General features: G+C 36.4%; 1 protein-coding gene across 1 annotated transcript in view; it reads left to right on the forward strand.

Moving 5' to 3' along the window:
• LOC126191192 (esterase E4-like) overlaps positions 1 to 20,245 on the forward strand; it is a 207,433-nt gene that overhangs the window by 64,174 nt on the left and 123,014 nt on the right. Inside the window, exon 5 of the mRNA XM_049931989.1 lies at positions 17,570 to 17,755. Coding sequence (XP_049787946.1) covers positions 17,570 to 17,755 — 186 coding nt within the window. The remainder of the gene's footprint in view (positions 1 to 17,569; positions 17,756 to 20,245) is intronic.

A 20,245-nucleotide genomic window follows, 5' to 3' on the forward strand; every position in this document is an offset into this window, starting at 1 on the left:
TATGGAAATATGACAAGATTTGCATAAAAGAATCATATGACAAGCAGAGTGTCTTTATGGGAATGAAACACTCATTTTAAACAGAAAGAGAGAACTAATGTGAAAGTTATGCTGTCTTTTACAAAAAACAGTTTAAGACCACATTACTTGTAAAATGTGACTGTGGAAGAGAGAGACCTCAAAAAACATAAAGACAAAATGTAGAAACACTAAATAATTCAAAAAGAAAGAAATAAAAGTAATCAGAAAATATTAGGTCCAAATTATGCTAAAAAAACATATAAGCTAACAGCAGACAAGTAAACTGAAAAATATACCAACATGTATTTGATAAAAAAAATGAAGGTAAAATACTACAAGTATATTAAGAGAATGGAACCAGGTAGATTGACTAGATACATTGTGGAACTCTATGAAAGTTGCAGTGCAGTGAAAGAAGTCTTCAAAAAGCAGGAATAACACAACTTGATATCCTAGACAGAGGAATTTTTAGGTATAAATTCCACAAATGGGCACTTAATGTGGCAGAAAAATCCAAAAAGACAGAAACACTTTTGTCAGATGACAGGAGAAGAGTCCATTCTGAGACCATGAAAGTAATATTCCCACAAAGGAAAGCTAAAACTCCAAAAATTTCCTTTTTTGTACACTTTGTGGTCCATTACGGCCAAAACACCAATAATAATAATAAATAATAACAAAAATTAAATTACACAAAAAATATGGAAAAAGTGTAAGGAGAAGATAATACCATGAAAGACTGCACATCATAGCACACTAAGTCATTACACAAAAAGATGGAATAAAATGGTAATGGATCACCCTGATTCAAGATCTTAGTCTGTCAATAATTATCTAAATTCAACCAACTAATGGATAAAGGATAGTTATGAACAAGTCAAGGTAATATTAAGAAGTAATAGGAAATTTGTAACCATCAAAAATGTTAATGAACAAAGATGTAAGTATGAAGGGCATTTTAGGAAAACTACTATATAAAATTAAATGCTAGATATGTAGACAGATGAGTAAATGATACAGAGAGGATTTATTAGTGGTGATAAGTCTGAATAGTGGGAGAGACAGTGAAGGTCAGCCAGAGTAGTAGGCTAACAATAATTTATACAAATAATGTACGGAGTGAGGAGTTTCACTTTTTTTTGGTAAATAAAACTATTTTGACAAATAACACACTGTGTAATAAGGTAATTGTTGCTGTCTTTAGTTGCATAGGTTTGTATCTCCTGCAAACTTCAACATTTTCTGTTGACCAACATAGTTTATTTCATACTCTATACCTACTTTTATATCCTCATGCAGAACTTATAAATATCTACATATTAATAGTTTGCAGTTTCTGCTGTCAAGTATTGTACAATTTGTAGTCATATTTATTGTAATGGAATGCTTGGCCTTCAATGTTGAAAGAATTCAGTAGAACTACATGATACACCAACCCAAACACTAACTTCCATCACTCCAAAATTAGGCAGTCTTCTTATAGCAAACTGTCAATAAAGTAATTCCATATGAAAGTTCTTATATTTAAACAGTCAATGAAACATGGTAAATTACAACAAAAATATGTATAATATCTCTTGAGAAGGATAAAAAAAATAAATTGATTTTTCTACTTACAATACGCTGTTGCACATTACCTAAAAATAGTTGATTATTAACTACTTCTCACTGACATGTTGAGATATTTGCAGGATGTTTAAGGATAATTATCTGAAAAATTATTCTGATAAAGACACTTCTATTCTTAAGTAACTCAACATTGTATATCATACCATTGTATTCAACGATAATCAAATTCTATTTTCTCAAATGTGGCATTACTCCATGTCCACAAACATGATTACAATATGCATTATCATGAAAAATATATTGACTTACAGGTTTCTCCCCTCAAAAAACATAAACGAATAGCTATATACGTACCAAATTATGAAAAACAACACATCAGATCATTATCTGTGTTGCCTCAGTTCTTGTCACTTCTGTTCTATCATCCAGTCTTTCCCTCACTATCAACCTCCCATTAGATACCAGCCAATCATATACATTCATTGCCTAGTGCTGCCCTTCAGTGACAAAAATGGGAGTCGTCCTGTGTTTATTTAGCCTACTGGATTACGCATTGAAATTCCACCTACATTAAAAAATAATGTACTCATATGTGCAGCAGGAAACATGATAGGAATATTTGGGATAATGTAGTTTCAGTGCAATTAACAAAAATGTAATCACTATTATTTATCTGAATCATTTCTCTTATTTTCCATGGAAATGATGGATAGGGCTAGTATATTTGAGCTTGCGTCCTATTTAATGCATCTCAGTTGTAACCACTGAATAAAATTTTCTGTAATTGTAAACAACTTCTGTGATTGTAACTAACAAACAATGTTCCGACTGTCAGCGAATGTATGTAAGAGATGCAAGAAGTTGCATGAGGAGAGTAGTACAATGTGAGGTTCTGAGCTGCACTGTATGATGTGACATCAAGTCAAGAAATAAAGGACATTCAGATTTCTAAATCTGAGTACAGTTGAATCACTTTTTGAACTCTCATGTTATTGCAGAACCATGGCGTTCTTTGACCTGTCATTACTTAAGAAATTCACAGCAAAATCAACTGCAGTGGAGCAATGAAAAGAAGTTAAGTTCACACAAACATTTTGTTTGAACAATGTGAATTACACCTGTCCAACTTCAAACTTTTACTTCTGCTATCTTATCCAAGGCTGAAAGCGAGGGGAAACTACAGCCACAATTTTTCCTGAGGGCATGCAGCTTTACTGTATGGTTAAATGATGATGGCATCCTCTTAGGTAAAGTATTCTGGAGGTAAAATAGTCCCCCATTCGGATCTCCAGGTGGGGACTACTCAAGAGGACGTCACTACCAGGAGAAAGAAAACTGGCATTCTACGGATTGGAGCATGGAACGTCAGATCCCTTAATCAGACAGGTAGGTTAGAAAATTTAAAAAGGGAAATGGATAGGTTAAAGTTAGATATAGTGGGAATTAGCGAAGTTCAGTGGCAGGAAGAACGAGACTTTTGGTCAGGTGAATACAGGGTTATAAATACAAAATCAAATAGGGGTAATGCAGAAGTAGGTTTAATAATGAATAAAAAAATAGGAGTGCAGGTAAGCTACTACAAACAGCATAGTGAACACATTATTGTGGCCAAGATAGACACGAATAGAATGTATACTGCAGAGACAGGCTGGACAGTGAAGGGGGAGGCGTGTTTATAGCGATAAAAAGTGCAATAATATCGAAGGAATTTGATGGAGATCCGAAATGTGAAACAATTTGGGTGAAGGTCATGGTTAAAGCAGGCTCAGACATGGTAATTGGATGTCTTTATAGGCCCCCTGGCTCAGCAGCTGTTGTGGCTGAGCACCTGAAGGATAATTTGGAAAATATTTCGAGTAGATTTCCCCACCATGTTATAGTTCTGTGTGGAGATTTTAATTTGCCAGATATAGACTCAGAGACTCAAACATTCATAACGGGTGGCAGGGACAAATATTCCAGTGAAATTTTGTAAAGTGCTTTATCTGAAAACTACCTAGAGCAGTTAAACAGAGAACTGACTCGCGGTGATAACATATTAGGCCTTCTGGTGACAAACAGACTCGAACTATTTGAAACAGTTAATGCAGAACAGGGAATCAGCGATCATAAAGCGGTTACTGCATCGATGATTTCAGCCATAAATAGAAAAATTAAAAAAAGGTAGGAAGATTTTTCTGTTTAACAAAAGTGACAAAAAGCAGATTTCAGAGTGAAACTTCCTGGCAGATTAAAACTGTGTGCCCGACCGAGACTCGAACTCCCGAGTTCGAGTCTCGGTCGGGCACACAGTTTTAATCTGCCAGGAAGTTTCATATCAGCGCACACTCCGCTGCAGAGTGAAAATCTCATTCTGGAGATTTCAGAGTACTTGACGGCTCAACACAAAAGTTTTGTCTCAAGTACAGATAGTGTTGAGGATTAGTGGACAAAGCTCAAAACCATCGTACGATATGCGTTAGATGAGTATGTGCCAAGCAAGATCATAAGAGATGGAAAAGAGCCACCGTGGTACAACAACCGAGTTAGGAAACTGCTGCGGAAGGAAAGGGAACTTCACAGCAGACATAAACATAGCCAAAGCCTTGCAGACAAACAAAAATTACGCGAAGCGAGATGTAGTGTGAGGAGGGCTATGCGAGAGGCCTTCAATGAATTCGAAAGTAAAGTTCTATGTACTGACTTGGCAGAAAATCCTAAGAAATTTTGGTCTTATTTCAAAGCAGTAGGTGGATCAAAACAAAATGTCCAGACACTCTGTGACTAAAATGGTACTGGAACAGAGGATGACAGACTAAAGGCCGAAATACCAAATGTCTTTTTCCAAAGCTGTTTCACAGAGAAAGACTGCTCTGTAGTTCCTTCTCTAGATTTTCGCACAGATGACAAAACCGTAGATATCGAAATAGATAACAGAAGGATAGAGAAACAATTAAAATCGCTCAAAAGAGGAAAGGCCGCCAAACCTGATGGGATACCAGTTTGATTTTACACAGAGTACGCGAAGGAACTTGCATTAGGAGTGATATAAAATGGAATGATCATATAAAGTTGATTGTTGGTAAAGCAGATGCCAGACTGAGATTCATTGGAAGAATCCTAAGGAAATGCAATCCGAAAACAAAGAAAGTAGGTTACAGTATGCTTGTTTGCCCACAGCTTGAATACTGCTCAGCAGTGTGGTATCCGTATCAGATAGGGTTGATAGAAGAGATAGAGAAGATCCAACGGAGAGCAGCACGCTTCATTACAGGATCATTTAGTAATCGCGAAAGCATTACAGAGATGATAGATAAACTCCAGTGGAAGACTCTGCAGGAGAGATGCTCAGTAGCTTGGTATGGGCTTTTGTTGCAGTTTCGAGAACATACCTTCACCGAGGAGTCAAGCAGTATATTGCTCCCTCCTACATATATCTTGCAAAGAGACCATGAGGATAAAATCAGAGAGATTAGAGCCCACACAGAGGCATACCGACAGTCCTTCTTTCCATGAACAGTACGAGACTGGAATAGAATGGAGAACCGATAGAGGTACTCAAGGTACCCTCCGCCATGCACCGTCAGGTGGCTTGCGGAGTATGGATGTAGATGTAGATGTAGAAGCCCACGCCTACTACAGTAGTACAAGTTTATATGCCAACTAGCTCTGCAGATGACGAAGAAATTGAAGAAATTATTCAGATAGTGAAGGGAAACAAAAATTTAATAGTCATGGGTGACTGGAATTCGATAGTAGGAAAAGGAAGAGAAGGAAATGTAGTAGGTGAGAATGGATTGGGGGGAAGAAATGAAACAGGAAGCCACCTGGTAGAATTTTGCACAGAGCATAATTTAATCATATCTAACACTTGGTTCAAGAATCATAAAAGAAGATTGTATACATGGAATATACTGAAAGGTTTCAAATAGATTATATAAAGGTAAGACAGAGATTTAGGAATCAGGTTTTAAATTGTAAGGCATTTCCAGGGACAGATGTGGACTCTGACCACAATCTATTGGTTATGTACTGTAGATTAAAACTAAAGAAACTGCAAAAACGTGGGAATTTAAGGAGGTGGGACCTGGATAAACTGAAAGAACCAGAGGTTGTAGAGAGTTTCGGAGAGAGCATTAGGGAACAATTGACAACAATGGGGGAAAGAAATACAGTAGAAGAAGAATGGGTAGCTTTGAGGGATGAAATAGTGAAGGCAGCAGAGGATCAAGTAGGTAGAAAGATGAGGGCTAATAGAAATCCTTGGGTGACAGAAGAAATATTGAATTTAATTGATGAAAGAAGAAAATATAAAAATGCAGTAAATGAAGCAGGCAAAAAGGAATACAAATGTCTCAAAAATTAGATTGACAGGAAGTGCCAAATGGCTAAGCAGGCATAGCTAGAGGACAAATGTAAGGATGTAGAGGCTTATCTCACTAGGGGTAAGATAGATACTGCCTACATGAAAATTAAAGAGACCTTTGGAGAAAAGAGAACCACTTGCATGAATATCAAGAGCTCAGATGGAAACCCAGTTCTAAGCAAAGAAGGGAAAACAGAAAGGTGGAAGGAGTATATAAAGGGTCTATACAAGGGTGATGTACTTGAGGACAATATTATGCAAATGGAAGAGGATGTAGATGAAGATGAAATGGGAGATACGAAACTGCGTGAAGAGTTTGACAGAGCACTGAAAGACCTGAGTCGAAACAAGGCCCCAGGAGTAGACAACATTCCATTAGAACTACTGACGGCCTTGGGAGAGCCAGTCCTGACAAAACTCTACCATCTGGTGAGCAAGATGTACGAGACAGGCGAAATACCCTCAGACTTCAAGAAGAATATAATAATTCCAATCCCAAAGAAAGCAGGTGTTGACAGATGGGAAAATTACCGAACTATCAGTTTAATAAGTCACAGCTGCAAAACGAATGGAAAAACTGGTAGAAGCTGACCTTGGGGAACATCAGTTTGGATTCCGTAGAAACGTTGGAACATGTGAGGCAGTACTGACCCTACGATTTATCTTAGAAAATAGATTAAGGAAAGGCAAACCTACGTTTCTAGCATTTGTAGACTTAGAGAAAGCATTTGACAATGTTGACTGGAATACTCTCTTTCAAATTCTGAAGGTGGCAGGGGTAAAATACAGGGAGCAAAAGGCTATTTACAATTTGTACAGAAACCAGATGGCAGTTATAATAGTCGGGGGGCACAAAAGGTAAACAGTGGTTGGGAAGGGAGTGAGACATGGTTGTAGCCTCTCCCCAATGTTATTCAATCTGTATATTGAGAAAGCAGTAAAGGAAACAAAAGAAAAATTCAGAGTAGGTATTAAAATCCATGGAGAAGAAATAAAAACTTTGAAGTTCGCCGATGACATTGTAATTCTGTGAGAGACAGCAAAGGACTTGGCAGAGCAGTTGAACGGAATGGACAGTGTCATGAAAGGAGGGTATAAGATGAACATCAACAAAAGCAAAACGAGGATAATGGAATGTAGTCGAATTAAATCGGGTGATGCTGAGGGAATTAGATTAGGAAATGAGACACTTAAAGTAGTAAAGGAGTTTTGCTATTTGTGGAGCAAAATAACTGATGATGGTCGAAGTAGAGAGGATATAAAATGTAGACTGGCAATGGCAAGGAAAGCGTTTCTGAAGAAGAGAAGTTTCTTAACAGCGAGTATAGATTTAAGTGTCAGAAAGTCGTTTCTGAAAGTATTTGTGTGGAGTGTAGCCATGTATGGAAGTGAAACATGGACGATAAATAGTTTGGACAAGAAGAGAATAGAAGCTTTTAAAATGTGTTGCTACAGAAGAATGCTGAAGATTAGATGGGTAGATCACATAACTGATGAGGAGGTATTGAAGAGAATTGGGGAGGAGTTTGTGGAACAACTTGACAAGAAGAAGGGATTGGTTGGTAGGACATGTTCTGAGGCATCAAGGGACCACCAATTTAGTATTGGGGGGCAGTGTGGAGGGTAAACATCGTAGGGGGAGACCTAGAGATGAATACACTAAACAGATTCAGAAGGATGTAGGCTGCAGTACGTACTGGGAGATGAAGCAGCTTGCACAGGCCAGAGCAGCCTGGAGAGCTGCATCAAACCAGTCTCAGGACTGAAGACAACAACAACAACATAGTATCCAAGATTAATATTTGTAAAGATTTTATTTATGACAAATATTATCCTCAGAAAGGTGGTTATACTGGAGTCTGACTGTGACTTACTAATGTCTCATTTTGCTACTCACTATGTAGTGGAGATGCTAACAAGGCCTTTGTCAAAAATGATCTGCTTACACACACACACACACACACACACTCATGCAAATGCAACCCCCACACACATGACCACAGTCTCTGGCAGCATTCCATCCTGGATTTAACATTGTTTGAAATGTCTCATTTTGTTTCTCCTGCCCCTTTACTTTCCTAAGTGTCACACTTTGGATCACTTGTGAAAATACTCAATTGAAATAGCTCCTCTCCGTTTGCACTTCTCCAATAGCTGGCTCCAAATTTCATCTTGACTTTTCCAGCAATTTCACCTACGTTTGGTGTCATTACACAGTTTACTAAGTATCACATCCAGATGGAATTCACACAAATAAGGTCATTCAAAAAGAAATATCCTAAATTACATATACAGCTTTAAACATGTCACCATTATCTGTAAATAGTGAATTTTTGAATTCCAGGATGAATTTTTTATTCTGCAGTGGAGAGAATGCTGATATAAAACTTTTATTTATTTATTCCTTCAAATCCTACATGTATAGAATATATACAAGGATATTGGACATGGTTAGGTATTTATAAGATAAAATACAGTTTGTATTGCAATCCTAAGGACTAGATATTGAAGTAATTTAGCAAACATTCAAACATACAACAAACATTACAGGTAACATACAAAGTAGAATATTCATCTCTTATTTTTGTTGTTTGGCTTGTATGTATTCTGTCAGACTGTAAAAGCAATGATCAATTAAATATACCTTTACTTCAGCCTTAAAACTACAGAGTTTACCTGCTGATTTAATGTGGTTAGGTAGATTATTGAAAATCTGTATCACAGTATGTAGTGTGCCTTTTTGACACAATGATGTTCTCACCTGTTTCATATGAAGGTCAGATTTTTGCCTTGTATTGTGTGCATGTATATCTTCATTTTTTAATAAGATATCTGGGTGTCTATCAATATATTGTTTGATGAAAACTGATGTTTCATAGATAAAAATGCAAGGAAGAGGAAGAACTGAATATGGGTCTGCATGATTTCGTATTGTTTACCCCTTCAATAATTCTTAATATTATCTTTTGCATCCTGAAAAGTTTAATATTTGTTGTTGCATTGCTCCAGAATATTGTGCCATATTTAATTACAGAATGCACATAGGAGTAGTATACATTGAACAGGCTGGCTTTGCTGCAACAAGTTTTTAAGATCCTTATGATGTAACAGGTTTTGCTTAGTTTTCGTTGGAAATATTCAATGTGTACCTCCCATTTTGTCTTGTTCTGGAGCCAGAGTCCCAGAAGTTTTGTGCTGTCAACACTTTCAAGAACTCTGTCCCTAAGTTCTATTTCTATGTTTGGGTGGTGTCTTCCTTTTACATTGTAGAAGTTCAATGCTACTGTCTTTTCTTTGTTTATAATTACCTTGTTATAGCAGAACCACTGTTCTACATTGTTCATTGTTTGTATAGTGGAGTCTTTTAGTTTTTCTTCTGTTTTACCACTAATAAGGAAGCTTGTATTGTCTGCAAATTGGAGGGTAGTTTGGCAATACTTCTTGTACATAAGATCATTGACATAAAGGAGAAACAGAATGGGTCCAAATACTGATCCTTGAGGGACGCCATATTTCACATTTTCATATCCTGAATAGTAGTATCTGATTTTGTTATGGTCAGTATATTGCGCTTCAACCACCTGTTTCCGACCACATAGGTATGTCTTGAGCCACTCATTGGATATACCTCTAATTCCTAATTGGTCAAGCTTCTACAGTAGTGCATTATGGTCAATGACATCAAAAGCTTTAGATAAATCAAGACATATGCCTGTCACAAACTCACTTGCACCCAGTTTAGTATAGATTTCATTAAGAAATTCAAATATTGCACTTTCAGTTGAATAGCCTTTCCTGAAGCCATGTTGTGAAGGAGAGAGAATTTTATTTTTATTTAGGAAATCAGACAATCTCTTAGAAAAAAACTTTTATAAAATTTTTGAAAATACAGGCAGTAGGGCTATTGGTCTATAATTTGAAACACATTCTGGATTTCCTTTTTTGAACAGCAGTTTCAGTTTTGCTGTTTTTAAGCATGAAGGGAAGGTTCCTGATGCCAGTGAGCTGTTGCACAAGTGCGTCAAGGGTTCAGCTAAGGTAAGGCAGCATTTTTTAATAAATGCATCTGGTATTCCATCAATTCCACATGAGTACCCTGTTTTCAAGGTTTTATAACTGATAAAATTTCTTCACTATTTGTGGGTGAAAGGAACAAAGATGTAGACAAATTTCTTGCACTATTGGATGATGGACGTGATATTTTGTTGTGTCCTTCCAGTCCACTCACCAACTGTTCACTTATGTTTGCAAAATATTTGTTGAAGGTCCCTGCAATTTCTGTTGGGCAAGAAATCATTTGTCCTTCATAACATAAGTTCATATTTTTATACTTTTTAGTTTCACTTGTTGTTTGATTTTTTATAACTTCCCATATAGCTTTAGATTTGTTTTTTGAATTTTCAATGTATTTGTCATTTGCCATTGTTTTAGCTTTCCTTACAATATTTTTGAGGATCCTCTTCTAATTCTTCAGGTACAAATGAAATTCATGAGGCATGTTCTGTGCCTTTGCTATATTGTGTAATCTTCTTTTCTCCACACAAGAGATTTTAATACTTTTTATTTATTTATTTATTTTATTTATTTATTTATTGTATTTTTTTGCATGGAGACACCATCTGGTGTCTTTTGCAAATGTCATAGCATTTTTTTTACAAGTTTAGTACAGTCATATATACATATGTGATTACATATACATGATACAAATGTACCATTGTATCTAATAAGGCACAAGGCACAATATTACAAATATTCAGCCCTGTTGTTATCCATTTGTTCTTTTTGAAGTTAGGTTGACATTTTTGGTTTTTTTAATGGAAATGTAGCTTCAGAGTATGACATGAAGATTTCCATGAATTTTTCAAACTTTTTGTTCGTATTTTCACAAGTATACACTTCATACCAGGTTTCTTCACTTAGTCTCTGTATAAAAAAGTTTATTTGTTTGTTAGTGAATTTTCTTGCTTCTTTTACAAGTTCCTCTTTCTCAGTTGTTTCACTTGGGATTTGCAAAGCAATAAACTATGCATAGTGATCACGGAAGCCAGTATTAAGATTTCCATCACAGAAATTGTGATTTTCATTTGTGTTTATTAATATCTGATCAATTGTTGAGCTAGTTGTTGGTGTAACTCTTGTAGGAGAGTCTATGGTGGCTTTTATGTTATATGTTTCCAGTAGGGTCATTAAGCTTTGCGAGTCTTTTGATATTTCTTGAAAATCAATATTAAAATCTCCACATATGATCACTGTTTTGTTGAAGTTTTTTATAGTATTTAAAGCTGCTTCTAGTTGAAACTTCCTGACAGATTAAAACTGTGTCCTGGACCAGTATTGAAGCTGATATCTGTGCCTTTCATGAGCTAGTGCTCCAACTGACTTACCCAAGGACGACTCAAGACACATCCTCATAGCTTTACTTACACCAGTATCTCATTTCCTACCTTCCAAATTTTGCAGAAGTTCTCCTGCATAATTTGCAGGTCTAGCATTCCTGGAAGAAAGTTTCAGGTGGTTATAATTAATGTGCAGCTACTCATGGAGGTCCAGTGTGGACTGTAATTATTAAATGCTGCAAAATTTGGGACATATGACAGTGTGTTCACATGGAATTGATTCATGATGGAAAAAAAATTAGAACAAGTTTTGGCCAGCAGGTGCAAATCTGGCACTGTACACTGTATGACAATATGACATACATGCTGTCATTTGACAAGCCATAATGTAAACAAACAGTATTGTTATCAACCAGAAGACTCTGTGCTGTTAATGAAATTGTTTTACATGAATGGCAGCAATTACAGAACTGCAGTGAGAGAGTATCACTAACTGAAATATCTGAAGAGAGGCCCAGTGTCATTAAATGGTTTAAAGAAGGTGATAATGAAATTTGATAATGGTGGTGACCTTGATGTCACACCTGGAAGAGGTAGGCATCCTATCCCAGTGGAAAATATGGAAGAGGTTGCTGTTGCTATAACTAACTAAGCAGCACATGACCCAGGTAATGCTAGTGCTCATACTCTAACATTCTGATGACTTAAAGTGTGAGTGTGGATCTGGGTTATATCAGCTTATTCCCTCAAACCACCTTCCACATCTTTACAAGGTGACTTACTTGGAATTTGAGCCACTCTTCTCCACTGAATAGCCAACTACTGGAAACCCTCTTGACTTCTTCTCCATTGAAAATTTTTTAGACTCTTTCTACTTATGAAATAAGTAGACATACAAACCTTACTTTTTGTCAACTAATGATGTATTTGACCTCTATACACAATAAAAAATCTCACTTTCCACACGAATATGTAACTTCCAGCAAGTCTCTCATACAATCGGATGTTAGAAACAATTTGAGTTACAGTTTACAAAAAGTTGGCTTGGATATCATGACCTTTCTTACCATGAATCATAAAATGAGTCTTGCCTCTAACAAGGTTGCGTCAAGAGTCCATAAGAGTACTTTTTCAACTGTTCTTGTTTTAATAACAATAGTCAATGATACAATAAATGCAGAGCTGCATATAAACTACATGGTTCATCCTTACACACTCACTAAAACATCTATGGATTGCCTGAGAGGTACTTTATTTATTTATTTTATTTATAGGTGCTGTCCAACCGCCACGTCTACTTTCTTCCCACGAGTGATTTTAAACTTGCACGCACAAACATGTGACATGCAGTAGGTAGGATTCTACCATCCCACACTCATATCCAGAATGCCGTGTGTTCGAGATGGTAGAAGGCTGAGTGGCTCTAGAATTTACACAGAAATTCTCGAATCACTACATATCCCCCCCTCAGATCAAACACACAATATTTTATACATAATCATTAATCAAATAATATCACACATACTAACATTTCATATATTAACAGTATACATTTCTTACATATATTTATATAATATCTTTCCTTTCCAAAATAATTCTCTGCCCTTTCTTGAACAATACATACTATGTCTACATATACTATTTACACCCCACTATCCTTCAATTCATCAGAGTATTCATTACGCTGACGTTACTTAATGATCAACATGACTAATTCTACTCCTACTTTCGTTTTCTTTCTTTGCTCATGCCTCTCTCTTATTTATCCATTTCTCATTACTACTTTATAGTTGTTTGTTATGTATCTGCACCTCTCCTTATGCATAGTCAATGTAGAACTGTCATAGCTTCCTATATATGTGTGCATGATTCCATAAGTACAAACATTTTCCCTATAACACCTGGTAGTTCTCTCATTGTGACAGGCTTCTTCTAATGTGATTTAATGTTTGTGTAGAAGTGTATATTTGCGTATATGTGAATATGTGTTTGTGTAGTCTGATTCTTCGGCCTTCTTATCTAAAGATAAGATTTAGGTTTATAGTAACCATGGAAATAAGGAAGGACTTCAGTGATAGAAGTTTGTGAATATGGGAAGAGGGAAAAAATAGACAGGTCCTCAAATGAGAAGTAAGCAAGGAAAAAATAGATATGAATGCTAGGATCAAAGAAGAGAAAGACAATAGCCCCAAAGACAAGAAACCCTTCCCACCCTCCTTCCCTAGAATCCCTACCCCTCAGGTACCTGAGTGAGATGCTGGAGGAGGTTTGGTGTTAAATCATCTCCTACAGAACGGACTTGCCCCAACTTCACCCTTTGAGGTCCCTGAAGGAAAACCTAGCAACCCTATGGAAACTGCAAATGATGAAAACTCAGGCACACTTGTTTGTGAGGGTTGTTTGAAAGGTGTGATGTGTGTTTTGTGTTAGTCATGATTTATCTGTTCTTGTAAATCATGCTTTTAGCTACAATACCCACCCCTTTCAAAATTTATACAAACCCTCCCATCTATATCACATCACATAAAAGGTATAAAATACTCTATACAAAATAGAAAATCTGTACACTATAGTATAACAGTTGTTCAGCTAGTCACATCTTATTATATTTTTGACAAATATAATACTCTATTTAATTTATTTTGTCAAGATGTCACTTTTTTTGTGATTCTCTTAAGTTGTTCTCTATTTCATACTCATATCTGGTTTTCTAAGCAATAAGATTACAGAATAGTTCTAGATTTTAAAGGAATTTGGTGCAGAAAGCTATTTGGAAAAAACACCGGTCATTACTCCACTCATTAACTCAGAATGTTAATGTCCCTGGGGGATAGATGACTCCACCTGGGTCTCATGGATCTGATATTAACTTTTCTTGTGCACTGGCGGACCAGTATTTGTCTTTAAATTTCTTTTGAAAGTCCTCCCAAGAGGAAAACTTCTCAGTATTTACCATTCCTCATTCTGAGGCTTCCCCTAGAAGATACCCCACAGCAAATTCGATTTTCTTAGAATCTTCCCAATGTTTTAGTAATGCTTGGTTAAACCTTTTTAAGAAATGGGTCGGATGTTCATCTCTGTCTGGCTTAATTTCAGGGAATTGTCTGGATAACCCTGAATTAGCCCTCCCATTGTAAATCAGTTACAGTTTCTCTAGTTAACACCACATTAGGTGACGTTACTCCTTTTTCTACTTATCCTGGATAAGCCTGAATTTTCTCCACAAGTTGTCTATACCCTTCCTGTCACTAAGTTCGGAAGACAGAATAGGTGATATATTTCCAGAGGTTATTCTCTTGGTAACTTTTTGATTTATAATTTCTTCAAATTGTTCCTCAAAACTACTTACATTTATGATATCAAAGTTCGTTATTTTCTCTTTGAAATTTCTTTCTGCATTATCTACTTGTGTACTGACACCTGTAATTTGCATCTGAATAATCAGTATTAATTCATTATTCTTATCTACACTCTCTTTCAAAGTATTCAATCCCTGCTTTACAACATTAAACTTAACATTGCACACATTTTCAAAAGATCCTAACTTTTCCTTAATTTTGGATTCCACATTATTACATCTGTTTTCAATGTTAAATTCTAACCTTTTTGATAAATCTCGGAAATTGTCATTCTGTTTATGACTAAGGTCGGTAAACATTTGATTTATATGAGTGGTCAAGGAATTAGTAAATTCATTCTTTACATCTATTTTTAAATTCTCTACTCTACTATTTCAGGCATCAAATTAAGTCTTAAGAGCTCCCATGCCTTCATATAGATTACTAAATTCTTTGATTTGCGAGTCGACTTTGGCATTTAGCAAACCTAGTTTTGTTGCTTGACTATTTAGAGTTTCACTCTGAGCATTTAGAGTTTCCCTCTGAGCATTCAAAACCTCACTCTGGCTATTTAATTGTGAATCTAATGAGTATAACTTCAGACTCTGAGCATTTGAAGCTTCACTCTGGGTACTTAATTGAGAGTTTACCAAGCCTAATTCTTTCCTTAGAGCCTCGTTCTGAGCATTTGATTGCAGAATCTGACCTTTAATTAAATTTACCAACTCATTCCAGTCTGGCACTTCTTTACTAACTTTCATAGCCATAGCTGGTTCTTGAGAGTCCTCAGCTTGTTGTTGTATATTGTCCATGCTTTTATATGCTTTAGCCCTAGCAACCATTTAAAACTAACTTTAAATACTATAATTACACAATAAAAGGTTACTCAACAGTATGTACCACTTTATACTAACTTTGCAAAAACAGACATAATGTCTTATGGGATAACAGCAATCAGTGATTTTATAATGTTACTTAAAATCTGTCTTGATTGCAAATTTTTTATTCACATGACCAGTTTCGGTTCATTCAGAACCATCTTCAGATCTTATATTTCAGTTACAGGAGTAATTGTAACCGGTCATGTGAATAAAAAATTTGCAATCAAGACAGATTTTAAGTAACACTTTATACTAAAGTAATGAAGTTTTGTTTCACTCACCCAGCATAGAAGTCTTGTGTCATAGGTGAGCAGACGTAGAGGCAGGTCAGCACCAGTGAACAGCAGCTACAAATGCATTGAAATCTTCTTTGCTGTTTTATAGTTGTGAATTTTCCATGTCTTCACCATTTTCCATTCAAATTTTGCTTCATTGGATACTTGAACATATTCACATGTCTCAGAGTAAATCCCTTGTCATGGTATGTTTGGTTGCTAGGGCAACATGTAACAACTTCTTCTCTAGTTTTTGACTTAAAATTCCTGTTTTCTCAGGTCCTTTTACACATATGTTGCCACATTCTAATGTTTTTGATGCCGATTTAAAGCGTGAAGTAGACGTAGACACTTCCCACTTCTTTTATACGAGGAGACTTACTTGAAATTCACAGCCGATTTTCTTTGCTGGCTAGCTGGCTGCCTGGAAAACTCTCTTGACTTCTTCTCCATGGAATGATGCTAGGTACAGGAATATTTAAGCATATCTCTATAGTTGTGAAATAAGTAGATACGCTAACTTTTCTCTTCGCCAACCAGTGGTATATTTGAATGCTATACAGAATAAAATTCTCACTTGCTCCAGCCAATGTCAGAAACAAATTTAATTACATTTATAAAAGGGTTGGCTTATAACCATGAATCTATTTCACATGAATAATAAAATAGATCTGGCCTCTGACAAGGCTAGATTAAGAGTCCACAAGATTACTTTTTCAACTGTTCTTCTTTCACATAACAATAGTCAATGATACAATAGGTACAGAGCTGCATATAGATTCCATGGTTCTTCCATACACACCCACTAACACCTCTGTGGATTGTCTGACAGGTACTTGTCAGTGCCGTTCAACTACCGTGTCTACTTTCTTCTCACGACAGACTTTAAACCTGCACACACAAACTAGTGACACACAGTAGGTAGGATTCTACCACCCCACACTCATATCTAGAATATCATGTGTTTGAGACAGTAGTAGGCTGAGTGGTTCTAGAACTTACACAGAAATTCTTGAATCACTACATAATCATTATGCAACTAGTATCACATTGAGTATACATTTCTCAAGTTATATTTGTTTAATATGGTGTTATGCTCAGCACAGTGTTCATCAACACTGTGAATAGTCTGGCCTGTGTAAATGCTTCCATGTCCACAAGGAGCACCATACATGCCAGGAACTCAGAGACCTATGTTGTTTGTAATGGGGCATAACATATCTCGTAACATGGAGATGGGCCAGAACACTAGACTCACTCCATGTCTCTGTGGCATGCATCCTGTCTTGCCTGGCATTGCCCCACAATATGGAAATAATGCAGCTAACTTGATGTCTTCTGCTGAATCACAAGGTGTTATCCATCAGTGGCACCTGAAATATTTCACCATCTCTCCTTTTCTGTAAGCATTTTCCCTCAAGATGCAAATCAAATGTTGAAATTCAAACTATAGATGGTCATCATCAGAAATAATCTTTGCCTTGCTTACTAATGTGTTCACTATTGTTTTCTTATGATGAAGGTATTGAAAACCATTGGCATTCAAGTACCAGTGAGTTTGCAGAGCTTCCAGTACAGATGACAACAGTTCCATACTTAAAAAAGGGTGTTTTGACTTAATGTTGTAACTAATTAATCCTTCTGCACATTCATCATAATCTTGAAATATGATTTGCTTTTGTGATTTTATTTGTAGCCATAATAAATTAATACTTTCTTCTAAATGAGTTCATGTTAAGATTCAAACATAAAACCTATACAGGTACATTGTATTACTTGTGACCACTTTGATCTTGTGTAATAGGTTTCATTTCTACGGGAGATAAATATCTTCCTGGAAACTATGGAATGAAAGATCAAGTGCAAGTTTTACGTTGGGTGCAACAGAATATCTTATCATTTGGAGGTGATCCGAAGAAAGTAACACTTGCAGGGCTCAGTGCAGGAGGTGCCAGCGTCTGGTTTCATATGGTTTCACCAATGTCACAAGGTAAATCTGTATGTCATTTATTACCAAAAACAGTGATATTTTGAGAACTATAGGAAGCATATTTCAGGATTGACAACTAAAGTGAACACACAGATATAACACAGAACACTTGCAGAGGTATATGATTTTTTAACTTTATAATTTACAATTAATTCAAAATTTTCTGTATAGAAAATTAGTCTACTGTACTGTGAAGTTATTGCTTATAAAAAGGGATGTGATCCATCCAATATCTTTAACATCGATTTGTTGTAGAATCTTATAACATATTCTGACCTCAAACATAATGATGTATCTTGAACAGAATGACCTCCCAATACCAACCAGCATGGATTTTGAAAACATCAATCACGTGAAACCCAACTCACACTTTTCTTGAATGACATACTGAAAGCTTTGGACCGGGGCAACCAGGTAGAAGCAGTATTTCTTGATTTATGAGAAGCATTTGACTCAGTACTGCACCTACACTTATTGTCAAAAGTATGATTATATGGGGTACCAAGTGAAATTTGTGACTGCACTGGGGACATTTTGGTGGGGAGCTTGGATGGAAAGTCATTGTCAGAAGTAGAAGTACCTTCATGTGTGCCCCAGGGAAGTGTGTTAAGACCTTGCTGCTCATATTGTATATTAATGACCTTGCAGACAATGTTAATAGTAAAACCATGCTTTTGCAGATGATGCAGTTATATTTAACGAAGCACAACCCTGAAAGAAGCTGCATAAATATTCAGTAAAAAAAAATGGCTCTGAGCACTATGGGACTTAACATCTGTGGTCATCAGTCCCCTAGAACTTAGAACTACTTAAACCTAACTAACCTAAGGACATCACACACATCCATGCCCGAGGCAGGATTCGAACCTGCGACCGTAGCGGTCACGCGGTTCCAGACTGAAGTGCCTAAACCACACGGCCACACCGGCCAGCCATATTCAGTCATATCTTAATAAGATTTCAAAGTGGTGCAGAGATTGGAAACTTGCTTTAAATGCTCAGAAACGTAAAAATTCTGCACTTCACAAAAAGAAAAAATGCATAGTATACTATGGCTATAATATCAGTGAGTCACTGTTGGAATCAGCCAAGGCATACAAATACCTAGGTGTAACACTTTGAAGGGGAACAAAATGGAATTACCACGTAGGTTCAGTCATGGGTAAAGCAGATGATAGACTTCAGTTTTTTTAGTAGGATACTGGGGAAATGGAATCAGCCTACGAAGGAGATTGCTTACAAATCACTCATGCGACCTGTTCTAGAATATAGCTGAAGTGTGTGGGACTTGTACCAGATAGGACTAACAGGGGATATTGAATGTATACAGAGAAGGGCAGCACAGATGTTCACAGGTTTGTGTAATCCATAGGAGAGTGTTACAGAGATACTGAAGGAACTGAACTGGAAGACTCTTGAAGACAGATGTAAACTATCCCAAGAAAGTCTATTAACAAAGTTTCAAGAATGAGTTTTAGATGATTGGTCTATGAATATGCCACAATGCCCTATCCATCACTCACATTGTGATTGTGATGCTAAGATTAGAACAGTTACTTCACACACAGAGTCATTCAGTCATTCTTCCCCTGCTTTATATGTGAAGGAGATTTGGTGTAGCCTAAAACAAGAGCAGGAACTTCCAGAAACTAATGACCCAGACACTGCAGATTTAGTCATTGATTTGCAAACTCTTCAGAGTGATATCCAGCCTGTTGATGTAGAAAAATATTTAGCGAAAGATGACACGGTGGTGCTACCAATGAAGAACTTGAAGGTGATCAGTTCATCGATCTTGTTATGCAACAGCTTACTGTTGAACAAGAGGAGTTAGACGATGAAGAAAAGGAAGAAGATGAAAAGAGCAACCACTCTGCAGTAAAGGATGCATTGAGACTGCTCTCAGACATGTGAAACAACAGGCAACTTATACAGTTATGGGCATATTGTGGGCAAGGAAGTGGTGTGATGCAGCCATGAAGTTAAGATTAAAGAAATGGAAACAGAAAACATTTTACACACTTTCAAATATATTTTCAAGTGTCAAAAATGTCCTGTTTTCCTTTATCTTTATTATAAATATCATATTTTACTTAACATTTACTTATTACATTGTTTTGAGCTCTTTTTATTGTTCTGACAATCCCCTGGTCCCAAAAGTGATGTTTAATTGAGATTCTGCTGTATTGGTTCACTCTTTTAGGAACTGGAGTTAGATGTGCATATCTGTGATGATTTTGCTCTTACAAAACAATCCTATGAGGAAATGCAGTGCTCTTGTTTGGAGTTTGGATCTTGTCTGTTTCCTCTCTTGAATCTATCTAGTAAGGGTCACAGACTATTGAGCAATACTCAGACACTGTTTGAACACTGTTTGTGAGCAGCATTATTCATGAATAGACTACACTTCCCTAGAGTTCTTCCAGTGAATCTCAGCCTGGCATCTACCTTTACTCCAATTACTTTTATATGTTTAGTCCACCTTAAATC

This window comes from Schistocerca cancellata, chromosome 1 (genome assembly GCF_023864275.1).
Source record: "Schistocerca cancellata isolate TAMUIC-IGC-003103 chromosome 1, iqSchCanc2.1, whole genome shotgun sequence".
Classification (NCBI taxonomy): domain Eukaryota; kingdom Metazoa; phylum Arthropoda; class Insecta; order Orthoptera; family Acrididae; genus Schistocerca; species Schistocerca cancellata.